The 24,570-nt window shown below is 36.0% G+C and overlaps 1 protein-coding gene across 2 annotated transcripts; it reads right to left on the reverse strand.

The window, feature by feature from the left end:
• Positions 1 to 307: 307 nt before the first annotated feature.
• Positions 308 to 24,551, reverse strand: LOC135694406 (sterol carrier protein 2). Of its 2 annotated transcripts, none has more exons than XM_065213136.2 (18): positions 24,397 to 24,551; positions 20,920 to 20,977; positions 20,496 to 20,567; positions 19,631 to 19,695; positions 19,111 to 19,174; positions 16,718 to 16,782; positions 12,118 to 12,244; positions 11,413 to 11,476; positions 11,158 to 11,244; positions 10,201 to 10,351; positions 9,448 to 9,499; positions 8,169 to 8,264; positions 7,011 to 7,118; positions 6,495 to 6,645; positions 5,548 to 5,653; positions 4,642 to 4,774; positions 4,002 to 4,081; positions 308 to 788 (listed from the first exon to the last, which is right to left on the reverse strand). In XM_065213136.2, the coding sequence occupies exons 1-18, from the start codon at positions 24,448 to 24,450 to the stop codon at positions 699 to 701; spliced, it is 1,623 nt and encodes a 540-aa protein (XP_065069208.1). In that variant the 5' UTR covers positions 24,451 to 24,551; the 3' UTR covers positions 308 to 698. The 2 variants fall into 2 exon arrangements, with proteins under 2 accessions (XP_065069208.1, XP_065069207.1); XM_065213135.2 differs by having other exon boundaries at positions 8,169 to 8,267.
• Between the last annotated feature and the right edge of the window lie 19 nt (positions 24,552 to 24,570).

Genomic DNA, 24,570 nt, shown 5'->3' on the forward strand with positions numbered 1-24,570 from the left:
ATTGATTATAATCATAATAATTGATAGTAATGACGAGGGTGATAATGTTGATTAAAGATGATTAATAAATAATGATTGGAGATTATTGATCATGATTATGACTGGCGATGATTGATTATAATCATAATAATTGATAGTAATGACGAGGGTGATAATGATGATCGAAGATGATTAATAAATAATGATTGGAGATTATTGATCGTGATTATGACTGATGATGACAGATGGCTAGAACTGACAATCAATTGAAACTAGAATAAAATGTAATTTATCAGAACTAGCAAAAGGTATTAACAAAAAACAAACGTTAGAATATTTCTTTTCAAGCATTTCAACTGTAATAAAACTCCAAAGAAATTTTATATATCTTAGAGGAATACTTGGCCACGATAAAGGCATGCAGTCTAGATATTGAAAATTAACGAAAGTCGCTTTACCAAGAATAAAATCAGAGATTTCTTTTGTGTATTATTCAGTTGCAATATTGAGTTCATTGAGTCCATTCATAAAACATTTCTAACAGAGGTCTGTGATCACAAAACACATGTTACATGAAAATCTGAAGACTTAAAAAAATCCTGAAAAATGACTCTTGAAAATCATCCGAGTATAACCACTCTTGACTCACCGAGAATAACAAATTTAATTTCTTTAATCTTCTTAGTTTCCTAAACATTTCAGCATACGAAGTTGCAAAATTACAGTTTCGCCTTTGGGGGTTGGAGCTCTTTCAGTTTCAATGCCAATCCAATATTTCCGCTTACCTTCAATTTGCCTTTCATAAATGCCTGTTGAGAGAAACGGAAAACCATGAGAATTTACACTAGGCCACAAATTAATGCACACTTGGATCACTGGTGAAATTTCAACTTCAAGTTACTGCTTTCTTGAGAAGAAATTCGACCCTTAACTCGTATTCAGGGACGACGGAGCACGGGGGCGCAGAGGGGGGAGGCGCAGGGGGGCGCGCAGGGGGCGCGCAGGGGTATATATATATATATATATATATATATATATATATAGAAATTTGTCTTTTGATACTTCCGTAGCAAAGTGCTCAAAACGTTAGCACGTAGAGCGTGATATATCACCTGAAGAGTGAGTTACTCACGAAACAGGCTTGTAGAGATAGACCATGTAGTTTTACTTTCTTCAACTCTATGATATATATATATATAATCCAGGGGTTGAGGAAATATTTAAGCTCAGGCAGAAAGTTGCATTTCTAGCTATTCGCTCGAGCTTCTCAGAACTATTCACTGATATTAAAGATCTTTATAATTGTCACACCAAGAAGACGTGTATCTTACATATCGTGTCTAGAAACAATAAATCCTTTTTTCGTAAACTTATTTTAACAGCAATAGTCACTATGAAAATAATAAGCTTGAATTGAACTGGATGTATTTACCTATCTTTGATTCATCAATACGAAATACAGTGGAATGCAAAAAGAACAAATCAATATTTGCGGATAATGAACGTTTTGCGGATAATGGACGTTTTGCGAGATAATGGACGTTTTGCGAGAAATCGTGTGCGCAATTCGAAGAGAGGCGTTTGAAGAGAACTTGTAATCTCGCGAGAAACATGACCAGATAAAAAAATATTATGCGCAGAATCTACGGCAGATTCTTAAAATGCACAAGCGGAATAAAAAAGAATGAGTATTGCGCGGGGAATGCGTTTCCAGCGAAGACCAGCGAAGATCACAATACTATTCCAAACAATTTCAAAATCATTCGGCAAGCAAGGTAATCTTTTCATTTAGGTGTTTTGAAATCTGTCTACATCAAAAAAAGGATCCCGAATTGTGTAGACTTTAAAAGTTTTTTTTTCTCTCTTGGACTGTTCAACTAGATGCGAGATCAGCGGTTGATTAATTGATTAAAAAGCAACAAAACACAACAAATGCCCTTTTTTCCTCTCACGTGACTTTCGATCCACATCAGGATAAAAATCTTCTGCTTACTTTGGCACATTGTCCAGCGATTAAAAACAGGAGTGGTGGCAGAAAGGCACCTTGTTGTATTCTATGTTTTCGCTTTTGCGTGCCATCTTCAAACTATCGTGTCAACTTATTTCAAGACAGATTTAAGCATTCCAATGTGTCTACATTTTGAGGATTCCAATGTGTTTACATTTTGAAGCCTACTTGGAGAAAATCGATTGGAATCATTCGTTTACCTAGATCGAGCATTTGTCAAAATTATGGGGAATATTGTCACCTGCTACTGTCACGAAAAGGCCGATTATAGTGTAGCTTTAGAGTTTATCAATGATTTTATTATGTTTCGCAGATTTAACTAACGGCAAATTGTATTAAGCATTGCAATTTAAACAGACTTCAAACAAAAGACACACGCCTTTCCTAAGCTAATTAAATTTCTTCATTAACAGAATTCTCTGCAGGTGTTTCCTATTACTGTTCTATGAAGCTGAATGCAAAGAGGTCACTTCATGTGCTAGGGCTTCTGTAAAACTAAAAATCAATCTTTTTATCCACTCAAAAGAGACTTTGCAATAAGTAAGAAACACAGTTTGACCATCTGCTAGCCGTGGTGGCTACCAGAAAACGCGCGATAACACGCGGGAGCCTGCACTGATTATATGTCGATGATTTTGTTACCAAAACAAATTGATGTCCATAATGTGCAGTCAAAAACAGCTACCTCAACTATCCAATAATAGTGATCAAATTTTCAAGGTCAGAAAGAAATTTGCTAGAATTGAAAGACAGAAAAGGCTAGTAAATCTAGGCAATGGTTTAATATTAATTGGTGGCATATTTCACGAGATGACAGTCCAAGCTATCATGTGAGGAGCCACTTAACAAGGCCTGAACAGTCTATATTTTACACAGCCGTTTCACACGCTAGTTTCAAAAGCTTTTCTAAAAGTGGCAATATAGGCAGAAACAACAGGACCACTTTCACGCAAGACAAAATTGCTGGACGCAATAAATTACCAAATATAAACGAATACAGCCTTTTTTATAAGAAAGCACTTTTAACGCTTTTATAATTCAACCCATTTCTAAAAATGTCACGCAAAACTTTTACTAAGTTGTTCAGGTCTGACACAGTTTGTAAAAATATTAAAGAAAAATCAGTGTTGAATGATATAAACATCAAGAAACGATGTGCCTCAAATTATCCAAAAAGCTGGATGGGTAATCGAAAGATGGGACAGAAGATAAGCAAGGGGACTTGGGAATAATTCCTTGTGTAGGACACTTCGGGGTCAGATACCCCTTTTGAAGACTAGATACTGCCAAAGTGGTAGACAATGGCGGCGCCAGCCACTACTCTCTGGGGGGGGGGGGGGGCAAAACAAAAAAATTCAGTCCACGCTCTTTTAGCACTAGAAAACGCCCTTTTACAAACAAGGAAAGCCAATTTTACCTGAAAGGAACGCCCATAACTAACTGTTGGCTATGTAAAGGCAGTTTGAAAATCAAAGGATGACATCAAAAATGTACGTTGCCAAAATGTTACCCCTCCCCCAACATTTTCTCATCGGAGTTGAACAAAATACAAAGTTGGTCTTGCCGAGAACTGGGGGGGGGACGTGTCCCCCCCCCCTCCGTGGCGCCGCTACTGGTAGTAGAGATTCCTTCTTTAAGTGTGCAAATTACAACGTATTACTGTTGAGAGGATGTGAGTAATGAGAGACTGGAACGAGAGTTATTGTTGTTGTGATTAGTGCGCGAGAGAGAAGAGACGGAAGTTGAAGTGAAGATATAGGTTGGATAGGTAGCAGAAGACGTTCTAAGGTTAAGTAAGTGAATATCAAAGAAGAAGAGAAACTGAATTATTGTTTATATTTTTTTTCCTTCTTGCGTGCTTCGTTGCACTGCTCAGGAAAAATGCAGTTACAGAATTTCGCATTCTAGAATGATAACTTTGGCTGCAAGAGCTAGCAGCAACAAACTGATATTGTTTTTGCATTGGCCATACTTTGCAGAATGGCATAATGACGTAGAACTAAATTCAACATACCGTTTGGGGATTCAACTTTCCTGTCATCAGCAAAAAGCAGTCCTCGTCTTTCATTTTAATAGTCACACCGGCTTTTACATCTGAAGAAAATATTAGTTGATTGCTACCAATTCCATGTAACTACATTCTATGATTATTGTTTCATTGCATACCGTAATGGGCAAATCTTGGTTGCTATTTAAATATTATAAGATCTATTGATTATTTGAAGTTTACGAGGATTGTCAACCAGTGCTCAGAAAAATAAAGCACTCGCCAGTCTAAATAAAGGATTTCAAGCAAAGAGGAAATGAAGTTCCTTTTAATCCACCTTCCGTCACTCTTGGGCTTCATCTACGGTTTAACTGACTATAAACCTTTATATATACTTTTGATATAGTAGCCACTTGATTACGAGCGAAATTTCTGAACTGTGACGTATAGTATTAGTGTCAGGAACTGGAAGAAGGCACATCTGCTCGGCCTCGTAGTTTGAAATTAATTGAACGAGTAAATCTGGAATTTCAAGAAAAGAGACCGGCGACTGTAGTCTCAATAAAACTGCCAAATTAAATGCGTTTAAACGGTAACAATGGCTATAGAAAATTTTATGCTGTTTGCAAATGTAAGCAAAAACGCAAATAGGAAATTGACTTCTTACCTTGGTCACCAAACTTAACCGATCCTTTACCATTCTTGGCATCAACGTACCAGGTTCCAGTTTTGCCGTCTGGGCCATCAGAAAGTTTAAAGCAGTACACTGCTTTAAGTTTTTTTACCAACGCAGTACCATCCTGTTGAAATGGAATGAGCATAACTGACATATTTGCATTTAAGTTGGTCACAGTGATCTCGTAGTATTACAACTTCAAGACAGTAGAAAAGTGGCAGTTATGTAAAGGAAGTGGACACAGATTTAACTTGATGATTCATAATGCTTATTAAACTATGCCATAGCAAACTTTAAAAGAGTAATAAAGACAGGTCTTCCTACGATAGCGGAATAGATGGCAGCTTTACGTGAAAGGAATTGGATTTTTTTTGTAGGTTTAAGATCTATAGCAGAAAGGTCACGTTTTGTACAGTGTGCTACTGAAGCTCTTCAAACCCATCCACCGCATATTGGAGACTTTGGTGGGATCTGATGCTAGATTTTGTCATCTTTCGATCTTGACTCAGTACCTTCTATTATAGTGATTTTAACATACTTCTGCATCTACATGTAAGTACATACATATCATGCACAAACTTGAGATGCTTTTGAAAAAGCACAAGGCAGCGGGGAGAGGGGGGGTTGGTTTAAGCCAACCAGATTTTGGGAAATAATGACGAACATGAAAATGCTGAAAAGGAAACAACATCTGTTTGTTAATTAAAGGGTGCTTTCTTTTTCAGGTGGTCTCATAAGTACATTTAAAAATGTTGGCAGCGCATGTGCCACTTCTAACATTTCATTAGCGGCCAGGTTCTAAGGAGGATCTGTAAATAATTTAGCAGATCCTTTTTAGTAAAAGTCTTCAAGCAAGCGGTATTTGGATCGAAACAAGTAAATATGTCAAAGACTCACCATTTCAAGCCGCTTACGAACTTCTTCAAACACAGCATGTGATTTGAATTTGGTTTCGTTGGAATCCGCAAGTGGGTTGGATGTGAGGACAAGTTTTGATTTAAAGCTGGAAACAATGTTTTTTTTGTATAAGGATTTGTTTGATATTAAAAGAAACGAAAAGAAGCTGACAATTTGCATAGGTAAACATATGCCTATGTGAATAAGCAAGAACATCTTACGAAATACAATGAAATCTAACAGTCAACGAGGGCCAATTCAATGTACTGTAGGCAAAGAGTTTTATGGTTTGACTTCTTTAAATTGATTATAGAGATCTGTGTTCGTGGAGTTTCAGCACAAGTCAGTGATTGATCTGTCAGTGGCAGTATTAAAACTACAGCGCATCATTTCGACCGCAGAATAAAAGTAGCATATTGCTAAATGGCTCCGATCTTCCGGTTCTCTCTCCGCGATGCAGTAAATATAGGATTGATAACAAAAGTATAAGGCCAATTAAAAACACAAATTTCGAATGTCCAAACCTTCGTCATAAGTAAAGACGGAGGTAATTAGGTGACATGAAGGGCATTTATGGTTGATCTACGGCTAAAATAGATATTTGGGGCTGATGAAAGAGAGCGTTTGCATTGTTACTCAAACATGCTATTCAAACTCTCTATTACCCTAAAAACCCTAAAAATTTCCATTTTACTAGCTGTATCATATATCCATTGCGCTTCTTACTGATTTTTTTCAAGGAATGCATGGGCTGTTCTTTTTCTATAATTTTTGTAATGCTGAGTTTACAGGTTTTACACACCCTATTCCTCCTGATATTAAAAACTTGTTGTCTAGGGTATACGGTTATTAGTTAAGGGTGTAAAATAGACGGAACAAGCTGCCAAGAAAAGCAAGAACAATAAAAATAACAAAAGCCGTTAAACACCAATAAAGCTGAAGAGTACCTTGGTTCAACAAATCCTCGTTTGTACAATCCAACAACAACAGCGCCTCCGAGACCAAGGTTATGCTGCAGTCCGACTTTTGCACCTGGAACCTGTCGATCACCGCATCTTCCGAGTAGCTGGTTGTACAGCTCAGTACATTGAGCAAGTCCTGAAAATGCAAAATCACCACTTGATACCTAAAGAACTCACTAGAATTTGCAGCTACACAAAAGATGATTCACCTAACAAGCAATCTCGAAAAAAATTATCCCTAAAAAGAAAAGGTCGAAGCACCATCTTTAGAAGGCCTCAAATTGGTTAGTAAGTTAGCCTCGCTTCCTATCCTTGGGCGTTTACACAAGACAGGATCGATTCTAAACTGTAACGCTCTCCAAAGCGAACAAAAATAAGTACAGATAGCGGATCGATCGCGAGCGTTCTCGTGTGAACGTAAGGCTGATCAGTACCAGTTGGGGATCGTTCTCGGCCCGATCCATCCCGTGTACACGGGGTCTAAGAAAGAAAGATACGTACCAGTTGCTCCCAATGGGTGGCCCTTAGAAATGAGGCCACCACTTGGATTAATCACGTATTTTCCACCATATGTATTATCACCTCTATCGACCAACTCTCCACCCTTTCCTACAGAGAATGACAAGTAATTAACAAAAAACAGTGTTAAACATCCAACTTACAGACAAGCCCAATCTCTCTGCTTGATAGAAAATCTCCTTTTTAAAAGCATTATTGAAATTTACTAACTTTTTACTAATATTTTGAAATTTCATTCTTTGCAGGGAACCATCTGATTTGCCTTTGGCATGAAAGTTTCATTGGATTTTGACAACCTATACAACTGGTTGGCATGAATGTTTTATACGATTTTCCCAACCATTGATTACAATTTGCCGTTGCCAAAACCAGCTTTCAAAATCAGTACGAGGGAACTTCGTTTGAACAGTATTAGGCCTATCAATACCCTTGCAACATGAATAATAAGATGCGGTGTATTTGGGTATAGAATCTCTTTTATCACGACTCAGTTCCTTTTTGCGTACACAAGGGCAGACAAAAAAATCGAAAAGTTCATATTAGCATAAACGAGTTACTCCACGCATCAAATACTGTGAAACCTCTAAAGCATAGAACCGAAGATCGTGAAATCAGAATTGTAACACATTGTAGAGAGGTATTTTTCGTTTAAAGGTTGCCTTTCACCAGGCTTGACCGATGAAAAGAGCTTTGACCATGTAATTTTCAAACCAAACTGTATATCCGTTCTTTGAGCTTACCGGAGACTTTCGTAAAGTCTTATCCAAGCCTTTAAGTTAAAGTATACGCACTGCAAAAGGAGAACCCGAGTTGCGAAAAAGGGAGTGTGTGTTTTCCTTCGCAGTAACCATCCTTTTCGCAACTCGAATTTTCCTTTGCAGTACGAATATGTCCCGGTGCGCATTTCACATAAAAATAGGCACTGGGAACGTCTAAGGTTACCGATATTGCCAAAAACTCACGATTGGCGGGTTGTACACTTATATGGTAAAAAGGTTATAAGGAAGATATTTCTTGGCAAAAAAGGTGATGATTATATCACGAAATATCAAGCATTAAATGGCAGCCCTACTTAACTATTACAGTTATCTCAAGACAGTCCGAATAATAAACAAAATTTAGCTTGTCTTCAGCGCTTACCTTCCGGACATAATCCAAGAGCCTCGTATGTCAACAGCTCATTTACAGAAAAACAATCATGCAATTCAATGACATCTACATCAGTTGGTCGCAAGCCTGCTAGAAAAAACGAAGCAACTTAACATAACTGCTTGACATTAAGACACAAGTTAAATGCGCAAATCTAAAATGCTTCCCCAAATACTTGGAACGCCTAAGCAGTTTCAGTCAATGCCCGATTTTTTTATGTGTTAACCACTTTCCCAGCAAAAAGATGCTGGAAATGTACCTCAGCATTGAAGTTCTTTTAAATACAGGCAACGCTCAAATAGTGTATTTCTATGGAGAAAGATCCAGCATTCTTTAAGAAGGGAGATAAGACTTTTGGCAATCATTGCGCCTGTTGCTTTCTTCGGAAATTCCCTTTTCTTTCATACAGAGACATCAGGGCCGGATTGCGCCTGCATTAGGCCTTTAGTTTGGTCACTTGGCTCTTAACAGAGATCAAGGGTTAACTTTAAGTTGAAGGATTGTTTTAAAGGCAGCAGGACGATTTCATCTCCAGATGCAACTTCCTTCAAACGCTTACAATGATCGCTGGAAACAAGAGACAGTGATGGTGTAAAGCCTCACCCAAGTGGCACGTTACTGCTGAGGGATGTCAGTTTGCAAGGTTTTGAAACCTAGCTTGATCATAGGGACCAACAAATGCTGTTCAGAATTCTGCAGGCATTTCTCGCTGAGACTATAATATGGAGGGTGAAATCGAAATACAGTAAGCTGCAGTATACAACTCTAGTTCCTCTGTACAAAGAATAAAAGCATTCACAACAGCCTCGGGAAGGAGAATAGACCTGTTTACAGAGACAACTACCGGCAACTCTTGAAAAGTAATGTTAGAAAATCATTTATTACTTTCGATAGTCAGACCAATCCAACGAGAATTTCGGCCCCTCAGATAAAACACGGATTCTAGAGGAACAACTTTAACAGCATTAGAACAGAGACTTCTAAGAGATCAATTGTGGCGGATATTTCCGTCACAACGTGGCCAACCTGTCACCTACAAAAAGAGCTTCACTGTCACTTTAACTGGCTTTTGGTGATCATAAGGACAAATGCAAAACAACTTGTATAAAAGAGTGTGTTCCCGCCTTAACTTGCTTAACACTGGAAACAGGGATGAGACCATTTAAGAACAGACAATCTTCCCAATACAAAAAACAAAAAAATGACAATTATTAACCGATAATCCTTCCAGCAAAACAATGTGAAAGATGTCAAATCATTCACTGCTCACCAGCTGTTCTGAAAGCTGATTCGGCTGCCTTTCTGGTCATGTCATATCCGGCCTGTAAGGATATTGAGCAAAATAACAAAAAGCAGCAGTAGCAAAATAAAGCCAAATACTTAATCCAACGAGGTTCAGCTTGAACAGAAACACTGCACAGAAAATATTATATTAATGATGGATTTCCTCCACTAATCAGTTAAGTGTCGATTGGATAACGGGCAGGTGTAAAGAAAATCAGCCTTTTAAATAGACTCACTATCAATAAATTTCTCTCTAACTAATTCTTATGATGTCTTTCAGGAGCGATAAAAAGACATGACAACGTCTAGCTATGAAAAAAGCCAAACCTGTTTCCCAGTAATATGATTGCTATGAATGTAAAATGAGAGGAAACTCTTAGGACGACAGATGTCTGGAAAAGTAAGACTGTCTCACTGATACATGAAAAATGTCAAAGCCCTTCAGATTTCCAAACAATTTTTGGCACTACAGAGCTCAAAAATAGCCTTGAAAACGGAAACATTTAAAACATACTTAAGTCTGCCGTGCGCTTTCTCACGGCCAACTTTCATTTTGTTATATGTTAAATTTCTTCTGTCGAGCAACAGTCTATGATATTATTTTGAAAATCTAAACCAACTCTCCTTGTTTAAAGCTCCATTGGGGTAGAATGGAGCAGGTGAAAAAGAACCAAGTCCGAATCTCAGCTAAATAGTTTGAGCCTAACAGAATATTACATAACAATAAGAAGACCCGTACGATTTTAATGCAGCTCTTCTCAGCAAACGTGCTTGGCAAGTCTGTTGCCATTTCCATTGCAATTATTTCTACAGCATGGTCTTGCAGCCCTTTCTCTTTGACGAATTTCTCACTACAAAGAATAGCAGCAGCACCGCCGTCTGACGTTGGGCTGCAAAACATATGTTTCATAATCAATGCTTACACAGACTTTTGCTTTATAAAGAGTATATTAAATTATGAATAATTGTAGAGTACCTCTTATAGACACTAACGATATACGGATTGCATGGAAATAAACACTGTATACTTGGGGTAAAGCATCTGCAGAAACTAAACTTTACACAGGTGATAAAATACCTCGGTAACTCAAAGTTTTAGGTGTTTTTACAGAAAATACACTCTTGTATACAGCAAGCAAGTTATCTAATCAACATAAACATCCCGTTCATTTCTATTCATAGGCATAACTACATCTTATCACACTATGTGATCTCAAATTACATCTTATCACACTATGTAAAAACCCGGGGTACGATTACCTACTGTCTAGACCCTACAGTGATAAAAGCTTCCAAAAAGGTCATACTTTAAGATTTCATACTAAGTAAAAAAACTGTATACTTTGATCATAAAAAGGATTTCCCAAATAATGGAAACTCGAAAATGGCTTTGAAAAAAGCAAACATTTGAGATTTAGTTTTCGATCTATGTTCTGACGTTTTAAACTCTGAAGAGTGTCATACGAAAAGCCTTAGTTTACTCAATTGTTTGCTTTCTTTAAAGCCATTTTCAAGTTTTGTACCACCAAAAGATTAATGGAAACTCGTTAGCGAATAAGCCTAACAGAATCTGAAACCTTTGCACGCGAGATTTTAGTTTGAAAGATTTGGCTATGAGAAAATTCAACGTAAACAAGCTGGGTTAGATGAGATTTAGTAACTCGGTGCAAAGCAAAATAAAGATATTTGTAATTACCAGCATTGGAGCTTTGTGAGTGGATCATGAATCGAGGTAGAGTTTAGTATCTCATCCAAAGTATACTCTTTCGTGAACTGAGAGAGGCTAAAAGGAAAAACACAATGCAGAACTTTCAAAAAATATGCAAATGAGTCACGGAAATTTTGTGATGAACGTGACGTTTCAGAATCTAAATCGCAAAAAGAGAAAATTGAAAAATAAAGGAAGAGACTACAAGCGAACAAATGATTCAATTTACTGTAAAGTTCATACTTATTTTTGACAGAATGCCTGTGATTCTTCTCAGCAATTTTGGCGAAATGCAGTTTACTTGTACCTGAAACAGCCAAATAGAGACACGTTATGGGTATTTTACCAAGAAAAATATAAGAGACCAAATGGGTAACTTTCTTTCTTGAAAGTTAATGATGGGTATAAATTCAAAGGAAAGAGTTTGGATAAATTTGGTGCTTTGTAAAATTGCATATCATGCAACAATATAGTCTTGAACCTGCAAGAAGAAGCAGTCGTCCATTCAAGTGAAGGGTAGTCATAAGTTATAGCATACAATCAGCAGATAACGAGACGACTCATTAAAATATTAACGTTTTTTAACATATTTAAAGAAGAGTCGATTTCCTCCCCTAGTCTTAAACAAGCGTAATGATTGGCGAAAACATCATGGTAAACTTAAAGCATAATCAATAGAAGGTAGGTTTACCAACCATTACTGTTAGTACTGGATGAAAAAGAGAAATACAAAAAGGCAGTAAAATTGAATTCTTCCTTGGTCTAGATTTTATCCTACGTAAAAAAACATAGTTTGAACTCTGCTTCATTTTGATAAAGGAGAGCTGCTAGATCAAAGTGATGGGAAAAATAAGCAATCTGTGAGTAGCATTCAGCAACTACCTGGGACAAACTAAATCCTCAATATAAGATTTCCATTTAGATAAAGATGCCGATAAAACATCATACCAAATTTCTTCATATGCTCCCTCCCAGCGTTGCCAAAAATCTGAGCAGTCATAGGTGACGCGCTGAGTTCGGCAACTTCACTCATCACTTCTATGTGCTTGCCAACAGGGACAGCTCTGTCATTGTACTAGAAAAGAAAGTACCTGACCTCAAAAGGGTTGTTTTTTATTAAATCACCCCTAAACCGATGCACAATCAAGCGAATAAGAATAAAGTTTTCCCGCTATTGCTTTGCATCAAAACGTAGATTTCTTTCCGGAGAAAAGTTATCCAAACATCTGACAGAAAATGTAATTAACAAAACGGCAGCCGTGCTCTATATTTTATCTAGATTTAAGATAAATAGCATCTTTCCAACGAGGAGGGGGCCTTTAAAAGAGGGGATACATTTTGGCATTTGCATTTTTCTGCATTCAAACGAAAGAAAGCAATTTTGCATTTTAACATTATCAAGAAGACGTTCATTCGAGGGGGCGCTTTTTCGGAGCAATACCATAAGCAAATGGCTTTAACAGAGCTTTTACTAAGCGATGACATCAAAAAATGAATGTTTAAAAATTTGGATTAAATAACCTAAAGTGCGCCATAAAATTTATCCAAGTATGCAAAATAAGTTAAACATGTCACAAATTAGCTGAGATATGGCCAGATGAGCACAAGCTGTAAAGTGTACCATAAAATTTCTCCAAGTATGCAAAATAAGTTAACCATGTCACAAATTAGCTGAGATATGGCCAGATGAGCATAAGCTGTAAAGTGTACCATAAAATTTCTCCAAGTATGCAAAATAAGTTAAACATGTCACAAAATAGCTGAGATATGGCCAGATGAGCATAAGCTATAAAGTGCACCATAAAATTTCTCCAAGTATGTAAAATAAGTTAAAAATGTCACAAATTAGCTGAGATATGGCCAGATGAGCATAAGCTGTAAAGTGCACCGTAAAATTTCTCCAAGTATGTAAAATAAGTTAAAAATGTCACAAATTAGCTGAGATATGGCCAGATGAGCATAAGCTGTAAAGTGTACCATAAAATTTCTCCAAGTATGCAAAATAAGTTAAACATGTCACAAAATAGCTGAGATATGGCCAGATGAGCATAAGCTGTAAAGTGCACCATAAAATTTCTCCAAGCATGCAAAGTAAGTTAAACATGTCACAAAATAGCTGAGATATGGCCAGATGAGCATAAGCTGTAAAGTGCACCATAAAATTTCTCCAAGCATGCAAAATAAGTTAAACATGTCACAAATTAGCTGAGATATGGCCAGATGAGCACAAGCTGTAACAGTTACCGGTTAGAAAACTCTTTAATTGGCCACGTCACCTGATTTTTGACATACTTAACTGTATTTGTGGTCAAAATTAAAAAATTCTGAAAATATAATTCTTCTGCAGTCACACTTAAGAACACAGTTTCCGTACTGAAGGATGAACAAAATTAATGTTGCGTGAATCTATGTACGCCTGCATTGTCTGAAGATATATACAAGAAACATTGGAAACAAACAACCTTTTCAGAGTCAAAAGCTAAAGCCCCGGTCAAACGATCCAACATTTCACCCAATATTTCGCCCAACACCATGTTGGAAGAACTGATAAATATTTTCGATGTTGGATGAAATTTGGCTGCCGACATCCAACAATTCTATTGCCTTGAAAAGTTTGGTGAAATGTTGGGTTGTTTGACCACAAACATTGGATCACTCTCCAACATAGAAGAAAAACGTTGGGCGAAATTTTGGGCGAAACGTTGGATCGTTTGACCAGGGCTTAATTCGCTCGCACCAGTAACGGCTGTTTCGGATTTTTTGTAAGCACATTTTCCTACTGTGATAATCCGACAATCTTAGAAAAAGCGATTTCAAATGCTTTCAACAGATATGCAGAAAAGCTTTGGGCATAATTGATGATTCCGAAGCACACATTTTCATACTTACATCATGAATTAAACGAAAAAATCGTCCATGTTCTGATGGTTTTATGCGTATTACTTGGAAAATCTGAATATTGACATCTAGTTAGCGACAAACAGATATCAAGATCTCAAAAATATCCAACTGATTCATTCAGTTTCAAGAAAATCTATCAAACTTGACACCTTGGCAAGATAAACCATTAATCATTAATATGTTTGAAATGTCATTTTTCCTCACAAGCCTTATGCCAACATTTGGAGCCCTTGGACGGAGCTTCGAACAAACATCGAGAAAATGTCCCATATTTATTGTAGATGCAAATACATGAAGATACAAAGAGTTAAAATTAAGTACTTTTCACTCTTAGGGAAAAGAAAATTCATCTGCTTTAAAAAGTGAACAATTTGGTGGTACAAAGTCTGCTTGGTGTTAATGAATGAATGAAAGAAATGCAGATGACATCGTATGCAGTCCGCTTTGCAAAGAAGCAGTAGAATATCGGTCGCAAAAATATTTGACATTTGATGCTCCACCTATATATTCAGTATGTCAAATACAAAATCCGTAGTATCATCATTTTCGGCAAAAATCAAAGTAACACTGATATTGCGATTGATAGACACAAAATTAAATATTCTATGTCAAGCAACTTTATGTGGTTTTTTAATTAATCGAAATCTTCTGCATGATCAAAGATGAAACAATTTTGAAACTTTATAAGTCCAGAAGATTTTCATTAACTGCAAAGGTAAATAGACCGCTCGTTCTCGCTGTTATTGCTATACACATATTTTAAACAAAAAAAATTTAGAAGGGAACTTTCCTGTTCGAGTGCATCTTTACAATAGAGCTTTATAGAGCACTGGTTTATTTCATTCCTGGCCAGCCTTTAAGGTGGCGAATTCATTAAGCGAATTATAGAGGTAGATAAAAAGATAAAGGTTGCAAATACTTATTTTCTTGTCTAATATTCATTCAAAAGATGTTGATTATGTGTCAAAAGAGCTGGTGAATTTGATTTTGAAAACCTAGGCAAAGAAAACATGACGGAAAAGCAAACAGGTTCTTTTGAAATCGATTTGCCACTTCATCAAAATATCGATGGAACCTAGAATTTAACTTGAAGAAACAATAAGCATATTTGCTCTGCTCTAACTTACGTGCCTGTCTTTATGACCTAGGGCGAACTGAAGCAGACCGACTTTTGTACCAAACATATAAAACATTTATGAAAATTATGAACTAAAATTAACGCTGATTTAATTGAATAATAGGGATTTGATTGAGTAAGTACTAACAAAACGTAGTTTAATGAGAGTAAGATGTGTTAAGTGAGAACAATGGCTAAATTTCTGAATGAGCCAGGTGAATCCAGGAAAGGAAAAAGGGCCCAAAAGAGGGCCCTGAAGGGGTAAACTGGGAAATGGGAGTTGCTTATTTTTGCACTGAGAATTCGGATTAAATTAACTGTAACTGGGAAAAAATTCCATACTGCGCAGGAGGTTTGAAAAATGCTTAAGGGATTTTGCTAAATATTGTTGGACGCTGGAAATAAGCGCATCCCCTTTAGGAGTCTTTGTACGTAATTTCATTCAAAATGATATTTTTCCAATACTATCCTTGATTACTATTCATTTTGTATGCAAGTACAAGCAGGAGATGTTCAGGTTGAAAAAAAAATACTAAAAACGCAAATATAGTGAAAATTTGATAAACAGACGTAGTAATAAAGTAAAGTAACATAAAGTAAAAGTAAAGTAACTTATGCTAAGAAATGTCAATTACATTATAAAAGTACCGAGACCGACAATACACAAGTTAAAGTATTTATATGCAGATAGTGGCATGATGCTATTATTTGCTATTTTTTCATCCATAAAGATATAACATCACTCAAGATAGTTCATTATTCAGAAATTTTCGTTCATTATTCAGAAAAAATAACTGTGTTCGCTACCAACAATACGCATTAGATTGCCCAGGTTATGATTCACATTTGTATCAGATTAGTCTTACCAATAACGTTATGCTTATACTGGGTTATTTGAGGGGATTAAAAGCCCGGTAAGCATCAGATCAATTCAAACGCAAAGGATTGTGATACAAATAAAAGGGACCAAAGTATTTGTCTCCTTTATCCATTAATGCTTACTAAATATCTAGAATGCGCTTTCTTTACACGCGTGAATAAGGAGTCCTAATTATATGACAACAGCATCTTCAATTAAACTTTGTTGCCTTTTTTAAAACTTCTTTTGACAGCAACAATACAGATTAAAGAGACAGACATCACCGGACTGAATTTGAACAAGGTTCATTTACGTACAGAAAACAAAAAATGAAAATCGGATTTCAAAAAGAGAATTTCACCCTTCATCCTTGACATTCGACCCTTGACATCTGGCCCTATCAAAGCAATAATATGGGATCTGGTTCTTTGACTAACGATAAACATGGGCATTTCACCTTTGACCTTTGAATCTGATACCTAAAGCTGAATAAAAGTTGAACCAAAGGATGATTCCCAGTGTTCAGGCTATTTAATGTTCCAATCGAGCTTAACCCTGCTTAAATAGAGCAAAAACTGGAAAAGAGATCAAGATTGAGATCGAGGTGCATTGACAATTTGCAATGCAAACACAACGTTGTGAACAAATCCCAATAAAAATAAGATTCAAACCTTCAAACCAAGAGAGCCTTTCTCCATCTTTTCGAAACCAACAGCCATCACACAGTCAGCGATACCTAGCAGAACAAGATATATATGAATATATGTACATAATTAAATGAAATCGACAGGTATTCAAGTGGCTTAAGCCATTTGGCAATCAATATTAGCCAGTCAATAAGCGTTTGGATGGAAATGAACTCACTGATTGGTGAACTCTTGAGTGATTGGTCACTCACTGATTGGTAAACTCTTGAGTGATTGGTCACTCACTGATTGGTAAACTCTTGAGTGATTGGTCACTCACTGATTGGTGAACTCTTGAGTGATTGGTCACTCACTAATTGGTAAACTCTTGAGTGATTGGTCACTCACTGATTGGTAAACTCTTGAGTGATTGGTCACTCACTGATTGGTAAACTCTTGAGTGATTGGTCACTCACTGATTGGTAAACTCTTGAGTGATTGGTCACTCACTGATTGGTAAACTCTTGAGTGATTGGTCACTCACTGATTGGTGAACTCTTGAGTGATTGGTCGCTCACTGATTGGTAAACTCTTGAGTGATTGGTCACTCACTGATTGGTAAACTCTTGAGTGATTGGTCACTCACTGATTGGTGAACTCTTGAGTGATTGGTCACTCACTGATTGGTAAACTCTTGAGTGATTGGTCACTCACTGATTGGTAAACTCTTGAGTGATTGGTCGCTCACTGATTGGTCAATTCTTGATTGAAAGACGGTATAAGCCCCTTTAGTATCTGTCGATAATCGATTACCTTTAAAATTTGTAAAGAGAGATAAACAGCAGGGGTTGAAAACAGTTGTGGGCCTCCATCTTTTGGAATTCCAAGATCTAAAGTGATGAAATATGGTATACTTTCAAAGGCCCGTTACTTATATAAAACCCTGGAATTATACAAGAGCAAAGAAACTTCTTTGTGAGGCTCCCAAAGAAAATCTAACCAAAATCCTCAAATATCATTCTTTTGAAGCTATGTTCCTTCATCATGAGGAGCAGTGATGGTTCACTAGCCAAAGCCACTTGGGTTATCAAAAAAACCGTTGAAACCGTAAATATTACTTCTTGTCAATATGGTATACTTTGAGGTCTTGCCTGGGATATCCCAGAAAAGCCCATTCTTTCCAGCATTCAGGCTGATGCAATAGTCATACCTAGAGGCTCTCGGCTAGCCATTTCGCTTACGGTGTGAGAAAAAACAAAAGGAAATGGACATGAATTGGCAAAAAACGAACTCTTGCAAAACGAAGAGTATAAATTGAAGAGTTGGGGAAAAACGGATTGCTTTTATATGCTTTTGTAAACAGACCTAATATGCCTTTGGTATAATCTCTTTCTCAAACTGAGAGCTTAACCCGGAGACCATTGCTATATCACAGAATAGAAATTAGGCAAAAGGGGAACTCCTGCCTATCAGGAGAAGCCTGAAAAAAAAATAATGCATGCGTTAACTTATACGAGGCTTAGCATGTGTCGGGGAAATTTTGAAAAAGAAGGAAAGTAGACAACTTTATTTGAGACGAAATGCCCCATGATAGAGAACAAATTCAATTATGTATCATATCTGATTAATGGATAATAATTTGTCATGGCTAAGCTCGTCTAATGAAATCGAGGTTAAAGGGGAATTAAGGAATTCTATTATTGACTCAGGCTTCAAAAACAACAAAGGAACCGACGAGAGTTACCCTTCTGCCTATTTCCTATTCTGTGGCTATATGGAGATCACTCTCAAAGAAAACTTGGATAATCAAATAATCCTAAAAGGGTATACTGGCAATTAAATTAAGGTGAAGCAAAAATTGTAAAGCATTTGTCAATTCTAACTTTGTTTAATTTCACAAGGGGCGTTTTCCTTTAATTAATTAGTTCTGAGTTTTAATTTTTCCCTTTTCGTGATGGTCTGTTGTGACGTGCTTCCTAACGTTTTTCCTGTACCCCTTCTACAAGATTATGCACTATGCTGTGGAGTCTTTGTCCTGCTTCTGACTTTGGTTCACTATACTATGGAAAGGTTGTGGTTTCATATTATTTCTATTCCCTAGGTTGAACTAGAGGTATCTAAGAGTTCTGAATAACGTACGAAGCCTTTGCTTGGTGAAGCCTCATTACAAGAGACCTATTCGTTCTTTGTGCATCGGCTTATAATAGGGAAAGGAGGATTTTCATATTCATTTCCTCCCAATAGCAATTACATCTGGGGTGTTTGTATAGCCCCTTTAGTAACGTTTTCCATTATAGAAGTTAATGGTAGGTTGAGCAATTTGCTCCCCACCACTTGCATTGCGGCTACTGTCCCAAGTTCATAAATTAAAGCACATTAACAAAACATTGCAGTGGTTCATAGAAAGTACAAAAAATGGTTAAATATTATCACCATACCTCCTTGTATAAGCTGCTTTGCAAGGATTAGAGCTGAAGAGCCAGTTGCGCAGTTATTATTAACCTGGATTTGAGAATGGATAAATCCATTTTCAGATTGATTTTTTGCTATAATGACATAGTGGATATTTTTGGTACAATTTTTTAAACATTACAACGTCCTTTTTGAAACTAATATGAACAATAGTAAGACTAGCAATATATCAAAGGTAGGACTATCCAACTAACATGTACACTGTATAATTTTACATTCAATATTATCCTCGGCATTTATGACATTCGAATATCATCTTGATGGCCCTTAAAAGATTTACTCTATTTTGTTGTATAGTACTGCAAAAGACTGTTTAACAGTAAAATTAAAAGTGAAATTAAAAATTATTAAAAGTGAAAGTACAACAATTGCTTAAAGATATTTCAATGATCTGAAAGATATTTTAATCATAACAAAGACTCTTATGATTCTGAAACTCAGTAAGAAAGAAGAAAGCATCCTCAAATAGCTTGAAATGTTACCCACATTGTATATTGGAATCCCAGTTAATCCTAATTCATAAAGAGCTCTCTGTCCACAAGTAGATTCACCTAAATTGGTAAAAAATTCACTTATCAACATAGAACAGCCCTAGTAGTGTTGATAACCTTTTTATAATCAATATAATTAATAGTTAATATAGACGAAAGTCAGTCTTGTAACTCTACATCACAAAAGTTTCTTAGTTTATGTAAACTCCAAAAAAACGTTCTAACCTTTTCCTGTTCATTACTACCCACTCCAAAACTCTAAAAGGCTGTCTCACAGCATTTTACATATATAAAATTTTAGGCTCCTAAAACTCCAATTTAATTGGGCAACAGCCCTTCAAATGTGACAAACAGAACCAAGCCCAGCTAAAATTTTCAAATACATTTTTTAATTCAAGGGGGATGTGAAAATGTTTATTATAAAAAACTGACAGAAAAACAAAAAAGATGAATATGAATGACACATAAGAAATGTTCTTAGAAATTTTTTTCTTCACCCAATTATCTTTATACCTAGGTTTAATACAAGCCACATTCATTGTTTCGCTTTTTGTAAATGAAAATATACATTCTTTCTTTGACAAAAAATTTTAGATACATGATCTTTATCAAAATTTAATGAAAATGTGGAAGTTTCTATAAGTGTCAAGGGCAGTGGCAGAAATTGTGGTTTTTTTAATGGTGGGTCAAGCACAGTGAGTGGTGGGTCTTCCCTGTTTCTTGTTTTAGCAACTCTTTATCAGATTTTGGTCACATGCCTAATTTCAGAATATGAAAGCAATGTAACAGGCATAACTATAAAACCTAATTGCATGTGTTGAGAAGGTTAAAAGCAGACGAGAACTTGATTGCACACATACCATATACATATCCAACAACTGCTTGTTGAATGTCTTTATAGGTAAGTCCGCTGACATTCAATGCTTCAGTACCTGAATGAAAATAAGACTCATAAAGAGCGCTCAGTATCTTCATGTGCTTTTCTAGGGTATGCTTACAGAACAAATACATATTAAATGGTTCTCATGTTTCAGAAAGTTTTTTACTTCTTTCAGGTTTAATATTCAGGGAGAAATTATCTAAGATGACAAGCACGCCCTAAAAAGGAAAAGGAAATCACTTAAGCTAATCTGACTTTGCATGTGTTAGAAAAATTTTGTGAATCTGTAAGATTGGTGCAATTTTTCTTGATCCAAATTGTAATAGATCTTATTGTTATACAATCAAAAACCACCTTATAAAACCTTTTATAAACCTTTTATAAAATGTACATTATAAGCATACCTGATTCCAAAGCCATCTGGGGATAGTCAAAATCCTCTCTTTTCCCAGGCTTTTCAAACTAAAATGAACATTTCACTCTTTAATGCATTATGATAATATATGGTCAGAATACTTGCATGATTGAAATTAAGATCACCTTAAAAACTTTTTTTGCAGCATAAAAAAAGGTCTGCCACAAATCTCAAGATGGTCTTTAAAACTGAAAACATTCTTTTTGAAGATTTCCAAAGTAGCTAGAATTTTGTTTAATTCTAAATAGTAATGTGCAGCAAAAGCAGAAAACTTAAGGATTTTGGGGGTGATTATCTCTATTGGTCAAATGTTTAAATGAAAATTAGAATGAACCCTCTTTATTTACGAGTTTTCTTTTTAAAAATGACATTTTACAATGCTACACATACAGAATTACTTAATTCCTATCCTGAACCTGTACCTAACCTACAAGATACTGCTCTATTATATGAAATTTAGATTTATGTGATGTTGCAAAAATTCAAAAGAAAGCAAGATACAATAGAGGAAAACTTGTATGTTTTGAACCATGATATCAAGACAGATCTTTTGGCAATTTTATACTAGAAACATTAAAGCAATCAAAAGATTAGTGGCTTGGGCCATCTTTCAATCAACTATGGGTGGATCATTGAAATGTGAGTGGTATGCACTTATAGATTGGCTAATTTTGACTGACAGATAGCTTAAGCAACTGCCAATTGCCTTTAAGGAAAAATTGAAACCTTGATAAAATTTGCACAAAAAAATTATTGGTCTTGAATCAGGCAAATACAAATTGGTAGATGTCATAGCTTTAATTTTTTTGGCAAGGAATAATCACTAAAAATGTTTTTGAATCATCAGCTACTTTCAGTAAAATAAAATCTATCTCCTAGGATACTATCTCCTAGGATTAAAAGAAACTTCATGTTCTGATCAACACAGGTATTAGCGTAACATTTATCAAAGGGCATTATGTCCGTCAAAAAATAGTTCATAGTTAACATAGTCTCTAGTTCATAATCTCTAGTCAAAGTCATAGTCCAAGTCAGTTCATAGTCTCTAGCGGAATGCATCCGCTAAGCCCAGTAGTTTTTAGGCTCTGAGGAATTTTTAAGATTGAGAAAAAATTGATAACTAGTCTTGAAGTCTGAAATGAAATTTGATAAGTTTAGATAAAAACACACTTTTTGTAAGCAAAATTTGCTGATTTCAATGATATATGTTGAGTTGATTTTTTTCTTGCGGAACCGTCATAAATTTCAGGTTGAATATCCCATTTTCCTATTATTGACTGTGACAAAGCATGCGTTATCCATGACGTCACAAAGTTTGCAAAAACGAAAGCAGTTGGCATTTAGTACACTAAAAAAAATATGAGGTTGCTATTGGAACTACAGTTAAAATAGCTGACCGGGGCAAATCTCAAGTTAGAGTCCATATCCACTAAGTGTCATTTTTTGCAAAGTTTCATACTGTTGTACCAAAGTACGACTGAAATACGATAACACCCTCTATAAAGGTATGGGGCAGTGCACCCCAGTCTAAAAATAGAACAATGGGGCAATTTTCAGATGGGGTCTATATCCTATCATTTTCTTCCCATCAGATTGCCACCTATTGCAAAGTTTCTTGCTATTGTACCTTCTTTCAGCAGAGATATCAAAATAATGTCGTTGTGTCATGTGGTAAAGTACCATAGTCTAAAAATAGCACAAAGGGGGGGGGGACAATTTTCAGTCAGGGTTTATATCCTACCTTTTTCAGCGTATCAAACTGTCCTATTTTGCAAAGTTTCCTGCAGTAATACTAAAGTATGACTGAAATGTGATAACACCGTCTTTGAAGGTCTGAAGTACCCCCATCTTAAAATAGAAAAAGGGGGCAATTTTCAGCTAGGTTCTATATATCCTATCTTTTACACCGTATCAAACTGTCCCTTTTTTAAAGTTTCGTGCCATTGTACCTACTTTCAGAAGAGATGTGGTTATAACACCATTAGGCCATCAGCATACACTGGGACATTGTGACTTTAAAAACAAACAATGACACAAATATGCAATTGCAATGGTCAATATTTTGAAACTGCTCAGGCCAATTGCGAATTGAATGTTTTGAAAGAGTTGGTTTTCATATGAGAGGTCTTCGGAGGTGAGCAGAACATAGAAGAGGGGTCAAAGTCAATTAAAATTGTCTCTTTGCAGTCAACCCACGTATTGTTTACAGTACGAAAAAGGCCCTTCCATCCATTCAAAAGGATGGCGTTCCTGCCACACAAAAAAGTTCTGTTGTTTATGAATTTACATGCCAGTGTGATTCTGGCCACATAGGACGCACTACCCAAAGATTGGAGGATAGAACAAAACAACATGTTCTATCCTGTATGAATAAAAAATTCGTCCCTAAAGAGAAAAGCCACCTCGGACTGGCAAATCTAAAATTACAACTAAAACCTGTGATTCTGCTATTAGGCAGCATATACTGGAAAACCCAGATTGTGAAAAAACTATAATGGCGACATGTTTTGGATTATGGGTTAAGCCGATCATCGTTTCACCTAGCAGTTTTGGAAGCTATCTACATAAGCACGAAAAAACTCCTACTGTGTAGACAGAAGGAGTTCGTTTTCACCTTAGAACTCCATTGGTAACATTCTCAATAGGCAAGCAGCACTGATTGGTCAGCCTCAACAGTCATATGCTCGCATTTCTGATTGGCCTATTTTCGATAGCAATCTCTTGACATGATCAAAAAGATCACAAACATTTCATAACATCATTCATCACATCATAATTGAGAAACTCTTAAGAAACAATGATTATTGAAAATTAAGAAACTGGAGCACTTTGTTTCTTATAAAAAAGGAGTGTCGCCTCTTTGGGTGTTTTAAAGGTATTCAATTGATACCCTGAGAATTTTAGAAAAAAATATCAATAATTAAGTGCAACTTTAGTAACTTAAAAAGCTTTGGTGATAAATTTATTTGACTAATTTTGTTGCCTTTCAATATGTTGGCCTTGGTTCAAATTCAAAATATCATGAAATTCACAGGGAAATAAGACATAATTTCTTAATATTTGTTCTTAAATTATTAGATGTAAGAATTGCAATTGCTAGCAATATGCCCTAGAGAGGTGCTCAGACCTCGTTTGCCAACAAAGTGAGGGTAACATTTTTTTTTGGCGACAAGTTTGTAAATCCACAGAAAAAGCACCCAAACCAGCAAGATGACATGACAAAAAGCTACTCGTTTCTGAGATAAATTTCTAAGGGGGTATAACTAGCACAAATTGTTCAAAACTACAATTTACAGTGACTCAGCCTTAGTTTGTTCTTAATTTGTTTTTAACATTTGATCAATTTTGAGGAAAGTTTTCTTATACCATTGTTCTTATAAAGGCAGTATAATATACTTTATGCAGACTCTCCCCACCCATTTCTATGTATCATCAGAGATGTTTAAATCCGATAACCAAAACTTACTTTAGTCATGCCAACACCACAAACATAAACACGATTACCACTGCTATTCGCCATTATTGTCGCTGGTGGAAACTTCTTGCGCAAGCTGCTAGGAACTAGGAACAAAAAGAAGAAAAGACAGAAAGACCAAGAATTGACTTTGACCTTTTGTTGTTGTTGTTATCTTAACTCAAA

The sequence above is a fragment of the Rhopilema esculentum genome, chromosome 8 (genome assembly GCF_057945365.1).
Source record: "Rhopilema esculentum isolate cy_ngs chromosome 8, ASM5794536v1, whole genome shotgun sequence".
Taxonomy (NCBI): domain Eukaryota; kingdom Metazoa; phylum Cnidaria; class Scyphozoa; order Rhizostomeae; family Rhizostomatidae; genus Rhopilema; species Rhopilema esculentum.